Source organism: Orcinus orca, chromosome 4, assembly GCF_937001465.1.
Source record: "Orcinus orca chromosome 4, mOrcOrc1.1, whole genome shotgun sequence".
Lineage (NCBI taxonomy): Eukaryota > Metazoa > Chordata > Mammalia > Artiodactyla > Delphinidae > Orcinus > Orcinus orca.
Genome location: NC_064562.1, coordinates 153659096 through 153674701, shown reverse-complemented (window position 1 = coordinate 153674701; position 15606 = coordinate 153659096). Strand labels below are relative to the sequence as shown.

The following is a 15606-nucleotide window of genomic DNA, read 5'->3' as shown; positions in this document are numbered from 1 at the left end:
TCTGGGGAGCCCAGGTGGGCCGCCAGGAGGGGATCCTGGGATTTGGGAGGAGAACCCACCCCCTCCCACCTGCACCCAGGCCAGGACCTTGGGCGGCCCGAGGGGTGGTTCTGGGCCAGCAGAGCCTGGGACGAGCACACCTGGTCACCCGGACACTCCCTCTGCTCGGGGTGTGTGCCCAGGAGAGCAACCGACGCAGACGTGGAGCCTGGTGAGAGCCTTCGGGGAGGGGATGGCAGCAGAAGCCGGGCCTCTGGCTCACTTATCAGGGGCTGGGAGCGGACGCAGTGTGGAGCCCCATGTCCTGTCTGAGGGGCCACGGGGCCCACCCAACTCTGAGGCGTGTGTACCCCTGGGGCCGTGCCCGAAGGGGTTCGGGCTCACCGAGGGGAGACACATTTCTGCACCAGGCAACCTGGGGAGACTCAGCGTGCTCCGGGGTGAGCGGGCCCTTGGCCGCCTTGCTCAGCCCCAGCTGGGAACAAAGCGTTCTCCTGGGAGTGCTGGGAGCACCTTGGCTGAAGTGGGTCCTTCCGTGGGGGTCAGCGAGCTTGTCCGGTCCAAGCCCCGGAGGGAAGTGGCCACTGTGGCTTCGCGTCCTGGAGGCGTCTGCCCGTGGGCTAGGCGCAGAGCAGCAGGCCGCCCACCCGAGCCCTGCAGAGGGCAGGTCCGCGCCCTGGGCTGGGCCTGGGCCGGCTGGCGCTCACTCACTGACCTGGCCGTCAGGATGGGGGACGTGGCCACTGCTGTGAAGAGGTGGATCATGGCCATCTTGCAGAGGTCCGCGGCCGAGCCTGTGAGGCACAAAGGGCGCTGGTTCAGGAACAGTGTGAGGCCCGGGGCCCCGCAGCCCTGCCCACCCAGGAGGGCTGTCTGAATTTTCTACACTGCCTAACGCATGACCCCACACCCAGCAGGTGAGAGCCACAAGGATCTACCATCTCTCAGTTCTTGCACGTGTGGCTGTGCCTTTGCTCAGGGCCTCGCAGGCTGAGGTCGGTGTGGACCTGGCTGTGTCCTCATCTGGGGCTCCCCTGAGGAAGGCCCACTTTCAGATGACCTCAGGTTGCCAGCAAAATTCATTTCCTTGCAGTCACGTGACTGGGGTTCCCGTTTCCTGGCGGCTGTGACCCTCAGGTCTGTGCCACGGGCCCTCTCCCCAGCGTGTTTGCCCCTCCACGGCCAGAATCGCTGACTCTGACCCCTAAACATTCTTTCAAGGGCCCACCTCATCAGCCCAGGCCCACCTGGGATGTCCCCTTCTGATACGCTCCAGTCAGCTGACTGGGGACCCTACACCTGCCGTATAACACGACCTGCCCCTGGGAGCAGTGTCTCAGCATGCTCACAGGTTCTGACCACACCTGGGCTGTGCCCGCTGCACCAGCCGACAGGATGACGGAGCCCGGACGGCGGCCATGGGCTCAGCCCCCGCTCCCTCAGCCCTCCCGCTGTGCAGCCCTTGAACCTGGCAGAACCTCAGCCTCCCAGTGTGTGGAGTGGGGCTATGATACGGGCTTCTAGGACTTGGCCGGGATCAATCACATGGTCAGTCAGGCACTCTGGAGGTGCTGGCCAGCGTAGGGGACACGCTTGTTCCAGCGCCAGGCAAACAGTGGGTGTCTCAACAACCGGTTCGGATCACGGGAAACAGACTGAAGTTCAGGTTTCCATTCCTGGCTTTAAGCTGCTCTAGCTGTTCAAGGCTCCTGAGGTTCACGAAGAAATAAAAGGCCCCAGTCAGTGGGCCGCCTCCCTCCACTGCAGGGCCACACTTTCCACGAGCGCAGCAGGAATGCTGGACGTGCAAGTCTGGTCTCTGCGACTGACCTGCCGGCCGCGAGGGGTCTCAGCGCCACGGGGACCCTCTGCCGGGCCTGGGATGTCGGGAGGCTTTGCTACTTTAGGAGGAGGAGCAGAGCCAAGAGAGAGGAGGTGAGGGGGCGGGGGGAGCAGAGCGCGGGTGGGGTGGGATGCGGGAGCAGGCCTGCCGGGCCCTGTGTCTGCCCAGGTGGAGGGACAGCTCCCTGGTGGGCACCGGCTCAGCTCAGCACGGGCAACGGCAGGTCACTTGTCCCGTGCTGTCCCGTGCTGGGAGATCACCTCTCCGGGGGAGCTCAAAGCATGGCCAGGCCTCCTGGTCCCATGTGGAGAGGTCTATGTGCAGTTTTTTCTCCAAACCAGCTTCAAGGCCGCCAGGGACAGAGGTGGGTGGTTGTGAGCCAACCACGGCCTCGCGTGAGGGAGCCGGCCTGAGACGCAGGGACCTCTCAGGGTTGGAGGCTGTCGCTGTGCTCTGCTCTCGTCTGGGTGGTCACAGCAGGGCAGGACCCGGGAAGACGCTACACTGAGCCCAGAGCCGGTCCCAGCCGTCCTCCCGCAGCTGCCACCCCCTCTCCTGCTCGCCAAGGCTGAGCTTAGCCGGGCAGCGCTGCCGCACCGGCCTCTGTGCAGCACTCGCTGGGGACTTGACCTTCCTGCTCCACCATCCACGCCTCGCACTCCGCGTCTGCTGGGCCCGGGCCACCCTCCTGCTGCAGAAACCCCTCGGGGGCTGGGGTCGTACCTCCAGTCTTCGTCTCTGGGCCCAGGGACCTTGGTTCTCCATCCGTGACCACTGGGGTCACAGGTGGGGACGTTGCCCGACCCCCAGGCCCCCAAGGCCTCATCAGGACGGCGCCTAGCGCCGCCTCACACCTGCCCTCCACGCAGAGACTGTGGCTTTGGCCATTCTAAGGAAGACTGACGGATCCGTGGCGGGTGCACTAGGGTTCGGATGCCTGCCAAGGATGAGGGCTGTGGCGGAGAGACCAGGCCGAGGGTCAAGGGACTGAGCTCCAGGTCTGGCCCTGGCGCCGGCTGGATGACCTCCTGGAGCCTGTCTCCCGTCTGGCCTCATGGGGTGCGTCGCAGTCAGGAAGGGGACCAGGTGCTGAGCACCTGCCCTGCGGCTCCCAGCAGTAACCGCCAGGAGGACGAGAGCAGGATACACCCTGGCACTCATCTCCTGGGGCTGGAAACCGAGAAGCAGAGGGGCTCTGGCACCTTGCACCACGAAGTTCACCGCCTGCCGCTCTGCTTGAGCCCGGAGCTGCGGGTCGCGCGCACGGATCCTCGGCAGCGGCCTCCTCCTGCCCATGATGGACACCACACAGCCTGTGTCACACGGAGGAAGAGCAAGATGAGAGCAGCAGTGAGCGGGCGGCGCGGCGCCCTGCTGGACCCTCCCCTTGTGGGCACAGCTGCTCTCAGACTAGGTCCTGGGGCCCCGCGGGAACCCTCCCTGCTGCAGCCGGAGCAGCAGTGCCGGAGCTCCGCCCTGAGGCCTCTGGGTCTGTCTCTAGGGCAGGTGGGCTCTGTGGTGGGAAAGCAAGGACAGCAGCAGAGTGGCCTTTGCTTGCCCGGTGGCATGTTTTGCACACTTTCTAACTTCTAGCCGTGCTTAGATCTGATGTAGGACAGGAAGGGCGGTTTTTACACTCTAAAGGTGAAAAACCACTTGTGGTTCTTGGGGACAGAAGTAATTCTGGACAGTGTGGCAGCTGGAGTTGGGGAGAAAAGCATTAATCCTTAGTTCACTCAAGGAGGGGTTGATGGTCTGCGTCAGAGACCACATCCCTACACATGAGGGCACATCCAAGCTTTGTGGGGCCCAAAGCTTCCATAATTTGGGGTCCTCTTTAAGAGAATGAATGCAGAGGTGCTGCAATGGTTATGTTCCTGACCAGTGAGAACTTTGGTTTTACTAGGTGTTGGTAAGAACTAAATCCCCAACTTACACGTTATGTGTCTGAGGATTGGAAGAATTTCTCACATACACAATAATTATAAAAATGACAGTGTGTTAAGCACCTGCTCCAATGCCAGGCAACGTATAATTAAAGTCCCCTCACTGTGACAGGCAGCGAGAACAGGGAGAGCCGTGCTTCTGACGGGCGCATTCCAGTCTCTGTCTCTGTGCGTGTCTGGTGATTTTTCCTTTTTTTAAATATTTATTTATTTATTTTTGGCTGCGTTGGGTCTTCGTTGCTGCGTGCCGGCTCACTCTAGTTGTGGCGAGCGGGAGCTACTCTTCGTTGCGGTGCACAAGCTTCTCATCGTGGTGGCTTTTCTTGTTGCGGAGCACGGGCTCTAGGTGCGTGGGCTTCAGTAGTTGTGGCACACAGCCTCAGCAGTTGTGGCACACGGGCTTAGTTGCTCCGCGGCATGTGGGATCTTCCCGGACCAGGGCTTGAACCCATGTCCCCTGCATTGGCAGGTGGATTCTTAACCACTGCGCCACCAGGGAAGCCCTGTCTAGTGATTTCTGACCGGATGCTGGGTATTGTGCGTTTTATGTTGTTCAGTGATGGGGTTTGGTGTTTTCCTTTTTTTTTTTTTTATTTAATCAATTAATTTATTTTTGGCTGCGTTGGGTCTTCGTTTCTGCGCGAGGGCTCCCTCTAGTCACGGTGCGCGGGCCTCTTACTATCGCGGCCTCTCTTGTTGCGGAGCACAGGCTCCAGATGCGCAGGCTCAGTAGTTGTGGCTCACGGGCCCAGCTGCTCCACGGCACGTGGGATCTTCCCAGACCAGGGCTCGAACTCGCGCCCCCTGCGTTGGCAGGCAGATTCTCAACCACTGCGCCACCAGGGAAGCCCCTGGTGTTTTCCTTTCAAGAGTGTTAGGCAGGCCTGAGGTACCTGCAGATCGCCTGATCCTTTTGAGGCCGACTTTTAAGCTTTGTTAGGGTGGGTTTAGAGCAGCTTTAATCTAGGGCTAGTTTAGACCTACTGCTGAAGTGTTACCCTTCTGGGTGAATGTCTCAGATATCCACTGAGCACCCTCCATTCCAATGGTCAGAACCCAAACATCTCCTGGCCCTGTGTGAACTCTGAGGTTGTTCAGCCTTCTGCTCCCCAGAAATGATTCTGCTTAGTCCTGTGGCGTTTCACTCTCTGCACACGTATCTCAGTATTAAGGACAGACGGGGGACTCCTCTGAAGGTTCATGGAGACTTTTTCTCTATAACTTCCTCCTCTCTGATAGTCTACCTTGCAAGATCCGGTTGCCTTTGCCTCCCAGACCCAATCCTTGTCTCCTCAACTCAGCGAGGCCACTGTAATCTGCTTGGGCTCCCCTCCTGCACTATGGTCTGTGGCCCTAGACACAGGGTGTCAGAGGGCTCCCCTCCTTTGCTTCTGTTCTATCAGAGACCAGAGTAATACACTGCCTATGATCCAGTGTCTGGAACAGTTGCTTCATACATTTTGCCCAGTTTTCTAGTTGTTTATGGTGGGAGGAAAGTCTGAACCTCTTTGCGGCCCAAAGCAGAAGCCCCTGGTCCCATACATTGCAAATCTTGTTTCCAAGGCTTGCGGTCCTGGCGATTATAGTTCCTGTTCACACTGCGAGATGACCTCTGGCCCTGCACCTTCCTGTTACTGCACTCGGGAAGTGGGAGGGCATGGAAGGAATGCTCCCGGAAGCCATCCCTGTGCCAGGACGGCTAGCACCCCTCAATCGTGCATGGAAAGAGCAACAAACCTCAGGAATACCCACACTGAGATCCAAACTAAATGAGGCACCAATTTGACTTCCCCTTAAGCCGGATTCAAAATATAGCTGTGGCCACAGCAATGCCACATACCATGGAAAGGAGTACGGTGGAGGAGGGTGGAGGGGAAGAGACAGCGTCTTAGTCAATCGCAGTTAAAGTACCCTGCTTTTGCCAATTCTACAAAAGATGTGACCACGTGAACACACTGCAGGGCCTCTCCCGGGGCCTGGGAGGAGGGGCCCACACAAGGAGGACCCTGAACTTACAGCTTCATCAGCATCATGGTCAACCTGCCTGGCTCACCTGTCCACCCCCGGGCAGGTCAGTGAGCCTGCAGGGAGAGCGCAGGCTCACACCACCTCCTTCCCTCCTCGCCCTGCTGTCTACCTCTCACCAGTGGTCCCCCTCCATCCCACCTCCCAGGACTTCCTGAGCTAACAGCCGTGTCACTGCTCCCAGGTGCTGGCTCTGATCAGCTCCCCTCCCGACCTCTTTTCCACACTCTTGCTGGAACAGTCTGCGAAAAATGAAACCCAGGCTCTTTTCGTGACCCGTGTGGTGCTGTGCAGAGTCTGGGCGCACACCTGCCTCTTCCTGGCCCCGCCCCTCCCTGCCGGCTCTCCCTGGCCTCTCACCTGGTCTTGCTCAGGTGTCACCTCTTTTTGTGTCACTGTGGCTGACCGTCCCCAGGGCTGCCCTCTGCTGCTCTCTGCCCAGTGCCCCGGGATTCTTCCACACCCAGGATCCCATCTTTCTGACACCGCCTGGATGTACTTGCTCACTGTGGGTTACGTTTCCCTGGATTGTGTCTCCAGGAGAGCCAGGAGGTCCTATCCCTGGTGCCAACACAGTGCCTGACACGGGTAGGCACCCAACAAATGTCTGTAGCATAATTTAATGACAGTTGAGCGTCTGCCCAGAAATGTAATTGCTGCGTCAAAGGACATGCGTGCTTCACGCTGGCAAGCGTAAAGCTCCACGGCCCTTCGAGAAAGTTCAGTGCAGGGCAGGGATGCAGAGCCGTGCAGCAGAGAGGCACTGGCTGGGCCAAGCTGCCTGGGGGGTGGGTCCCGGCCTGGCACTGCCTGTTTTGTTAGCTGTGTGAACTCAGGAAGCTACTTGACCTCTCGGGGCTCATTTTCTTCACCTGTAAAGCAGGGTCACGATGTGACCCAAGCTTTTGAGTTGCAGTGAGGATGACGTAGCCAGTTGTGGGCAGCCGTGGACACCACGCCTGGCCGCGCTGTGCGGCACGAGGGCCTGAGTGTGGCTGTCCCCCCTCCTGCAGTGACCCTGGCTCCGTGCACTCAGCAGCGCTGGGTTCTATCACTGTTTTCACATTTCATAATTGATAGTATTTTAGTTTTCCCAAGCGTGGGGCCCCAGTGAGGAGGCTGTAGGCATCGACCCGGGCTGTGCAGCCTCCGTACGGCTCACCCCCAGGCCCAGGAGCCGAGGCCTGTGAGATGCTCACTGGGGGATAGAAACGGTTTCCCGGCTTTCTCGAGCCCCCAGGAGGCTGCAGGAGCTGAGCGCTGACCCCGCACAGGCTGCTGTCGGGATGTGTGGCCAGGCCCAGGGGAGCCTGTGGGGCCGCCCTGCACTCACGGGCTCCCGAGAGAAAGGTCATCAGTGAGCCCCCGGGAGGATCCCGGGCCCTGCGGGATGCGCCAATCCTCCGTGATCCCAAGTGCGCTGACCCTCCGCTTGCTCTGTGGCGACCACTGCTCTCTGTTTTGCTTCTGTTTCATGAGCTTCTGCTCCTATGTTGATTTCCTTCCTTCTTGTTTCTTTAATCTACTCTGCTGCTCGTTCCCAAATGTCTTGTGTTGAATATAGTCATTTATGTTCAGAAATTTTTCTTTCTTTTAAAGCACTCTTTTAAAGAATTCCTTCATCTCTAGGTGAAGGTCCACTTGGCCATGTCTTACGGTTTTTCACTGAGATACTTATACTGTCATCTATTGCTAAAATGCTTGTCATTGGCTTGGGACTTCTTTTTAAAATCTTAAATCATTTAGGAGTGCAAGGATTTTTCCAAATAGGCAGATGGATGGATGGCCACACATATTGATATAAACTACCTTTTTATTCCACTGTGGTCACAGAACATGCTCTATTTGATATTCTTTGAAATCTGTGACCAAACTGTGGCGAAATGTTGTGGATATACCACATGCTTTTCCTAAGAACACAGTTCTCCATTTTTAGGTGCAGGACATCTCTCTCTGTGTATCTATCCATCTATCATTTCTAACTCAAGCTTAGTATTGTTGCCTCAGGAAGAGCCTGGCTCTGGACCCTCCTTACGTGGAGCCTTTTGGTCCCATTTATCCAGCAGGGGCCGGATGCTCACCCAGTCCCCACCCACCCAGCCCCCAACAACCCCCCACCCTCCCATCTGTTCACCCACCCACCGGAGGAGCAGGGTCTGGGAGACCACCTGGCTACTGCAGAGAGGGCGTGGGAGAGGGAGGGGGACCTGCCGACGGCTTTGGCAGCAGCTGGCTGACCTGTCTGGTGACACTGGGCAATGGTTGCTTGGGTGAAGTCCTTGATTTTCTTGTACTTCTGCAAAAAACTCTCCAAAAACTGGGCAGCTTCCTGAACGGGAACTCCAAGGCCAGCAGCAAGTCGCTCCTTCCCTGTGTGAGTAGAAGCGTGATCAGAGGCCAGCCTCTCGCCCAGCGGGCTCCCAGGACACGAGCTACCAGGCAGTGGCCACCACGCGTGGAAGTGAGCCCACAGAAGGGATCTTGGAAGACTCGCCAACTGGCACCACTGGTCTCTTCTGATTGGTCAGCATGGTGTTGGCTTTGGCTTTACAGACCAAGTGTTCGGTGCCAGCCAGTCTGGACGGGAGCCTGTTAAACATTTATTTATTCAACAATGTTGACTGAGGGCCTGGCAGGTGCTGCAGGTGAAGCCCTGGTGAAGGAGCTGTAGTCCCTGCTTGCAGCCTGTCCAGAAGGGAGCCAGTTTCCAGAACTGGGGGAGGCTGGAGAGGGCCAGCAAATAAAAGAGGAAGGGAAGTTTCCAGTGCCAAAATACAAGGAGCTCCCACCCTTGGAATGTTTTTTTGAGACAAAAACTTTTGGTCCAGACCAATATTTGGTCCCTAGAGGACGCAGGCGTTCTGGAGAAGCTTCTTATAGCAAGATCTCTGGTCAGGATGACACCCGAGTTCCAGGACGACACCCCAGTTCCAGGATGGCACCCCTAGTTCCAGGATGAAACCCAAGTTCTAGGATGACACCCTGAGTTCTAGGATGACACACCAAGTTCCAGGACGACACCCCGAGTTCTAGGACAACACCCAAGTTCCAGGACGACAGCCCGAGTTCTAGATGACACCCAAGCTCTAGGCCAGCACCCCGAGTTCTAGGACAGCACCCCGAGTTCCAGGACGACACGCGAGTTGCAATCGACTCCAGATCCCAGGAAACCACTTGTTCGCTTTCTATCAGTGCAGATTTTCTTTTCATTATTTTTTGTGGTAAAATATATATAACACAAAGTATGCCATACTGTAAATTAATTTCGTGTTCCAGAATTTCGTATGAAGGGTGTAATGAATTGTTCACTATAAATACTCCTTTGTGTCTGGCTGTCTTCTTTCATTGGCCATAATGTTTTGAGGTTCATCCATGTTGACAGCTGTATCAATAGTCTATCAAGAGTCTGTTGCTTTTTTCAACACTGAAGTGTAGTTGATTGGTAACATTGCGTTCGTTTCAGGTGTACAGCAAAGGGACTCAGTTATACGCATCTCTTTTCTTGAGCATGGACCGGGTTACCCTCTTTCTTCATACGTTTTGTATTCTGGCTATTGTATTATAAATGATATGTTGTAGACACTCTAGATCCTGTTATGTTTCTCTCAGCAGTGCTGATTTAGAAAAAAAAAAAAACACTTCAAACTTTGTCCCCCTGCAGTCAGCAGCAGCTGAAAGCACACATCAGTCCTTTCAGCAGTAGCTGGGCTGTTTGAAGTCTGCCCTTTTCACACACAGTCAGGGTTCAGCCAGAGATCTGGGCAGAGCTCAAGCCCAGAATTCGGGGTTCTCCTTTGACTCTCCTCTTTCTGAGATTTCTCCCTTCACTTTCCAGATTCACTGGCTGCCCTGACCTCTTTCCTCTGCCTTTTATTTTCCCCAATTAATTAATTAATTTTTATTTTTGGCTACTTTCGGTCTTCGTTGCTGCGCGCAGGCTTTCTCTAGTTGTGGCGAGCGGGGGGCTACTCTTTATTGTGGTGTGTGGGCTTCTCATTGCACTGGCTTCTCTTGTTGTAGAGCACGGGCTCTAGGTGCATGGGCTTCAGTAGTTGTGGCATGTAGGCTCAGTAGTTGTGTCGCACGGGCTTAGTTGCTCCGTGGTATGTGGGATCTTCCTGGACCAGGGCTTGAACCCATGTCCCCTGCATTGTCAGGTGGATTCTTAACCACTGTGCCACCAAGGAAGCCCCCGTCCTCTGCTTCTGGAAGCCAGTAAGACCCTGGATTTCTGTCGGGGAGTTTTAGCCACACACAACACGGACAGAGGCTTGCCTTCAGGTGAAGAGCTACAAAACGGCAAACTCACCCTGTGCTATTCCTTCCTTCCAAGTGTTAACCCACCTCCAATTTCTGTCTGCTTTTGGTCACTTTTCAGTACCTTTAGGTAGTTGTTTATTATACTTTAGCATACTTTCTAGTTGATATCTGTGGGAGGGTGGTCTGATCGGAGTGCCATGGCCACTGCCGGAAGTCACATTTCTCCTTCTGTGTCTACGGCTGAGAAGGAATTCCTTTCCCTTCCTCTGTTGAGTTGTTGGGATATCCCAAGGTCTCTGTACAGGAAGAAAGCCTGCTTCCGAGAGAAGACGGTGATGTGGCAACTCTGAGAGAAGCAGAGATGGGCTGAGCCGGAGACTGAGGGCCTGGTCACTTCTCCAGGCCCCGGTCCTTATTCCCCATGCCCTTGCCGGGGGGGGTCTGTCACACTCTAAGGCCACCGTGCCCCTGCCCCCCAAGTAGGACAATGTTTGGCTCTGTGAGGGCTTCTGTTCCGTGCTTCATGTTCATGGGTCCCCACTTCCGACACAACTTCCCTTCACACTTTGATTCAACTGATCAGGTTCCTGCTGTTTCAGTTGTGAAAATGCAGGCCTGTCTCCGTAGGTGCATCCCTGGGAGCACGGATCCCCTTGGCGGGAGCACGAGATACCCCACCTCATAGGTCCCACGTGAACATACAGTTTGGCTTTCCCCACAGAGGGCTAATTGCCTCCCGTGTTGGGGGGGGGGGTGAAATTCTAAGTTTAGGAAGGAAACCTTCACTCCCTATCCTCCACGTGCTCTTTGCCCCATGCTGAACTAGAACAGCTTCTCACTCTTGGTTACAGCTTCAGGGCCTCGTGAGAGCCTGGCACTCATGGGCCTCCAGGGATGCTGGCACAGGCCTGACCGGCTCCTGCACATCCTTTAAAACTCAGCCCGGCCTGGCGAGGGGCCTCCCCTGGGCTCAGCAGTCATGCTGGATGTCGCCGATCACTCAGTGCCGTCCCCGCAGGCCTGCTCGTGTGTCTCATCGGACAAGCGTCGGCCCCTTGGAGCAGGAGGCCTGAAGCCCGGCACTCGGTGCGCACCGGTGACGGGACGTGGAGTGAGCTTAAGATGCGCAGCGAGGAGAATCAAGGGTCACGCTGACTCTAAGAGTAGCAGGAGCTCAGGGCAGGACGGGAGGAGCAGGGGTTTCTGCTGCCAGTGGGCCTGGGGGGGCACAGTGCTGGGCAGGCGGCTGTGTCCAGTGGGCTGAGGGCAGCGGTGAGCCCAGGGCCTGCGCTCCGGGCCGAGGCCTGCAGGCGGGCAGGCACTCCCATTTCGGGGGGGACAGGTCTCTGGTGGCAGAGGCCTGGCGGCTCCCAAGCCCTGGGGAGAGGGGCTGAGGCAGGCGTGGGGATCAGGCTGCCTGCGGGCTGGGGGTACGTCTTCTCACTTTGTCCTGGTCCTGCTCTCCCTCTACAGCCTTTTGTCATCCTCACAATGACCATGACCCTGAAGCCAGGCCGGGGCCATGTGCCCCCAGCACCCAGAGCAGCCGCTTCCAGACCCCTCGTGTTTAGGTGAAATCGCAGCATTGCAACCCACAGGAGCCAGGCGGTTGAAGGCTTCTCTGCTGAGTTTCCAAAGGGCCCCAGCAGCCGAGGACGCCTGGCCCTTCAGGAGACGAAGGCCCCACTTCACACACGAGGCAGACGCAGCCCGACAGGTGCACAGAAGCTCGGCTGTCAGGTGGCGACGGGAGCGGCAGACACAAGGCCCGGGGTGGGAACCCTGTCAGCATTAGGGCTCAAAGCAGCGGCTAATGACTCATTGCTTATTTACAAAGTGGAGCTCTTTTCCTCCACAGAAAATAACAAAGTGAATACTCCAGAAGGTGCCAGACCTACAGGAGCAAAGGCTGACTCTGGGTGCACCGGGTAGCGGGGGCAGCGGGGGAGGCCCGCCGGCCAGAGACTGGAGCCGAAGCGCCCCTGCCCGAGTCCTGGCTGAGACCACAGCCCCGGCAGGTTGGAAGCGGGTTCCAGACTCATCATAAGCAGGTCGGTCACTCACGGTCCAGGAAGAGGCGCTTTGGAAGCAGGTTACACGGCACCGCAGTCACACTGGAGAAGCCCGAGGTGGCTCCTACCTGCAGCTGACTACGCATTTGCCCAGGGTTTTGCGCTGGCAGCTCTTCCCTGAACGGACACAAGGTTCCTATGGCAGGGAGGGACCCTATTCTCCGTGTCTTTACACAAGCCCTGCTCCTCAAAATGGAACTGATCCAGGAGGGGCCTACGCAGGCCTGGCCGCCAGGCCACAGCCTCTTCTGACCCCCTCCCTCAACTCCCGAGGGGCGTCAGGCCCACTGATGCAGCAAGACCGAGAGGGAGAAAGAATTTAAAAAGCCCAGAGAGCCCACGGTCAGGAAGGGAGAGGAGAGGGTGGGAGAGGGGAGGGGAGCAGGTTGCTCTGCCTTGGGTCCTGGGTCTGGAAAAGGGGAGGGGAATAGGGTGACGACAAGGGCTCCTGGAGCATCTCAAAGCACAGGAGTGGCCCCCAGCAGGTGGTGTGATGTGGGGTAGGGGGAGGCTTTGGTCGGCCCTCACTTCTGCACGTCTACTCTCCGTGCAAAGGTTGCTGGGAGCCCTGAGGGTTAAGGGCGTGAGTGGTCTGACTGGTGTCTGGTGCATCACAAATACCACCACCATGTGTGTAAACAGCGGCACACAGGGATGCACAGAATGAGTTCCATGGGCTGAGAGTGACTTCTGTAAGTCACAGCCACATTTCAATGCACAACTAGAGCCACCTCCGTCTGGCCTGTAGGTGACACCAAGGCCTCAGGCCCACCCACAGCCTACCTGCTCCATAGACCACTGAGTACACCACCTTCTTGGTCTGCTCCCTGTCTGCGTGCGTCACGCGCTCTGGGGAAATGTCCTTCCTACATGGAAAGATGGCACGTTGTCAGGCACGCTGGCACCTGTCTGAGGAGGTCCTCAAGGGTCCAAACCACACACATCCCCTCACACCCCAAGAACCACTTCAAGGTCAGGCCTGTAGTACGGTAGGGGAGACAGTCAGCATCTAAAGCGTCCGTGTCAGCCTGGCCCCTCTGAACAGATGCCAGCCAGGTTCTGGGGTATCCACACCCCAAACCCCAAAAGTGGCTCCACCACCGGAGTGCCAGGCAGACAGGAGGAGGCCTGGGGCCTGGGGCCTGCCTGTGGGTGCTGCAGTAGGGGCTGCTTCTGGGCCTCCTGCAGGATTGGATGAGCAGCCTGTGCCTTGCCTCCTACAGAAGGAAGGGCCCTGTCCTGGCGTTCAGACAGAATAAGAACCAACTCCACACCCGGCAGCGTGCAATCGTGCCGCTCTCCAAAGATTAAAGCTGAGCCTGAGAAGCACAGGGGCCAGTGGGCACCCAGGGCCCCTCCTCCTTGCTAGGCCATCCTCGCCTAGCCGTGCGCACACCCCAAGTCTCCCTGATGGAGTGAGCACGTCAGATCAGCAGAGACAGAGAGAAAAGGAAGAAAAAGGAGCCTGTCCAACCTCTGTGGGCAGCCCTGCGCTGGGCCCTCCTGCAGGGCTGGCCTCCACTCGTGGCCACGGGGTGAAGCTTAGGATCTGTGCAGGGATTTGGGGTGTATGGGCTGCCCCGGGCCTGCACGTGGCTTCTAGATTTCCCGGTATGCACGGGGCTTTGAATGCCCTATTTCCCAAAGACCCTCTCTCCCCAGCTTTTCCTCCCAAGCTTTCAGGCTCTGTTATTTGCCTCGACTGAGGTCTTTTGTGGTTGACCTTAGGATGTTTTCCAGCAACGCGGCCACTTTTCTGACTGGAGACAGTTCCGAGATGGGGAAACAATGCCTGTGTCAGCCCCCAGACGAGTTAGAACAGACAAACACTATTCTTTGCGAATAAGGTCTGTGCCTGGAAGCAGGGACAGGGTCCCACTCTGGGCAGGAGGCTGCTGAGTCGGGGGAGTGGTGTGGGCCGAAGGAAAACACCACAGAGCCCTCCTAACTGTTTTCAGCTGCTTTTTTCTTGATTCAGAACTCGCTTGGTTGCTGTAAACTGCTGACTGGTTTTCCGCGTTCTGCCAAGTTGGTTCTAACAGTTTTTGCCTGATTTGTAGATGCTTCTGTTGGTGGACAGGCCCTCAGAGCTGCCTGCTTCACCATTTTCATTGGTGTCCTAGAGTTCATTCATTTTACCACCTGATTTTAAAGTACTGATGCATTTCTTTTTGTCCTTTTCCTTCTGTGTTAAGCTATTTTGCCCACGTTTTAAAATCCCACCCTTGAACTTGGTATTGTCAACAGCTGTATTTAGATAAGAAGCAAAACACCAAAATGCACCCAAGCCCAGAACAAATGTGTGTCAACCCCTATGTCACCAGCCACCCTTGGTCCTCACTGAACTCCCTTTATTTTGGAAATCCCACAGGCGCTCCAAACCTGCTCAGGAAAGACATTGCTGAAAAGCTTACCTAAGACTAGCTTCCCCATGACCTGCTCAGGGCCACCTGCAGTGATGGCAGATGAGGGCCTGGCCCAAACAAATGGGTCTGGCGACACTGCAGGGAGGGGACAAGGGAGGCATTTTGGAGCAGGTGCCCCTCAACCAAACCACACGAGGGACCCCTTAGCTCTATGCGGGGCTGGAAAGTTGTCTGAGGGAGCAGCGTTAACTCTCCTGGGACTTGCTTCTTCCCAGAACCAAAGTGTGACAGAATGAATAGATGCTAGGGACATATATCGGACATCATGTTCCAATAACAGAGAACATGCTTTGTCCTTGAGCACATGGGGCACACGCACAATAACACATCATGCACCAGGGCACACAAAAAACCTCAAAAGGCCGCACATTGTAGGAATATTAAAATAACACTCTGATGACAGTATAAGAAAACTAGAAATCAAAGACAAAAACAAAATCCCCAAAGCCCATCTAGCTAGAAATAAATCAGAAAACACTTCTATCAGTCAACTTTTGATTGAAGAGAAATATAAACAGAAATCACATAGTTTCTAATGAAAACACCCTATGTCAGAACCAATGGATTACATTAAAACAGTGAGGAAATTTCATAACCCTAAATGCCTATGTTAATAAAAATGACAGAATAAAAGTATATGAATTAAATAAACACAAGGGAAAAAAACAAGAAAATCAAAAGAATACACAAGGAGTGAAATAATAAAGCTAGAAAAAAGATGGGAGCAGAAATTAATGAGGAAAAGAAATTAAGTAGAGAACAGCAAAACAGATCATTAGTAAATAAAAATCCTGGTTCTTACAGAAAATAAATAAACCATTAGCTAGTTTAATCAAAAGGGCAAACACAGATATACAAAATAAGAAACAACGGGGGAAAGTAGCAGCAGATATGTAGGAAGTTAAAAAAAAAACCTTAAAAATTATTTTGCACAATGCTATGCAAGTACATTTTAAAACCCAGGTGAGACGGACAATTTCTTAAGAAAACACAGTTATAAAAACTGACTCCAGTAGAGATGAAAGTTAAACAGA

The 15606-nt window shown here is 55.5% G+C and overlaps 1 protein-coding gene across 1 annotated transcript in view; it reads right to left on the bottom strand.

Annotated features, from left to right (window-relative positions):
* The window catches only part of POLN (DNA polymerase nu), a 157914-nt gene that overhangs the window by 9370 nt on the left and 132938 nt on the right, over positions 1–15606 (bottom strand). Inside the window, exons 18-21 of the mRNA XM_004265219.3 lie at positions 12930–13012; positions 8053–8184; positions 3046–3156; positions 716–794 (exon numbers count right to left, since the gene is read on the bottom strand). Coding sequence (XP_004265267.2) covers positions 716–794; positions 3046–3156; positions 8053–8184; positions 12930–13012 — 405 coding nt within the window. The remainder of the gene's footprint in view (positions 1–715; positions 795–3045; positions 3157–8052; positions 8185–12929; positions 13013–15606) is intronic.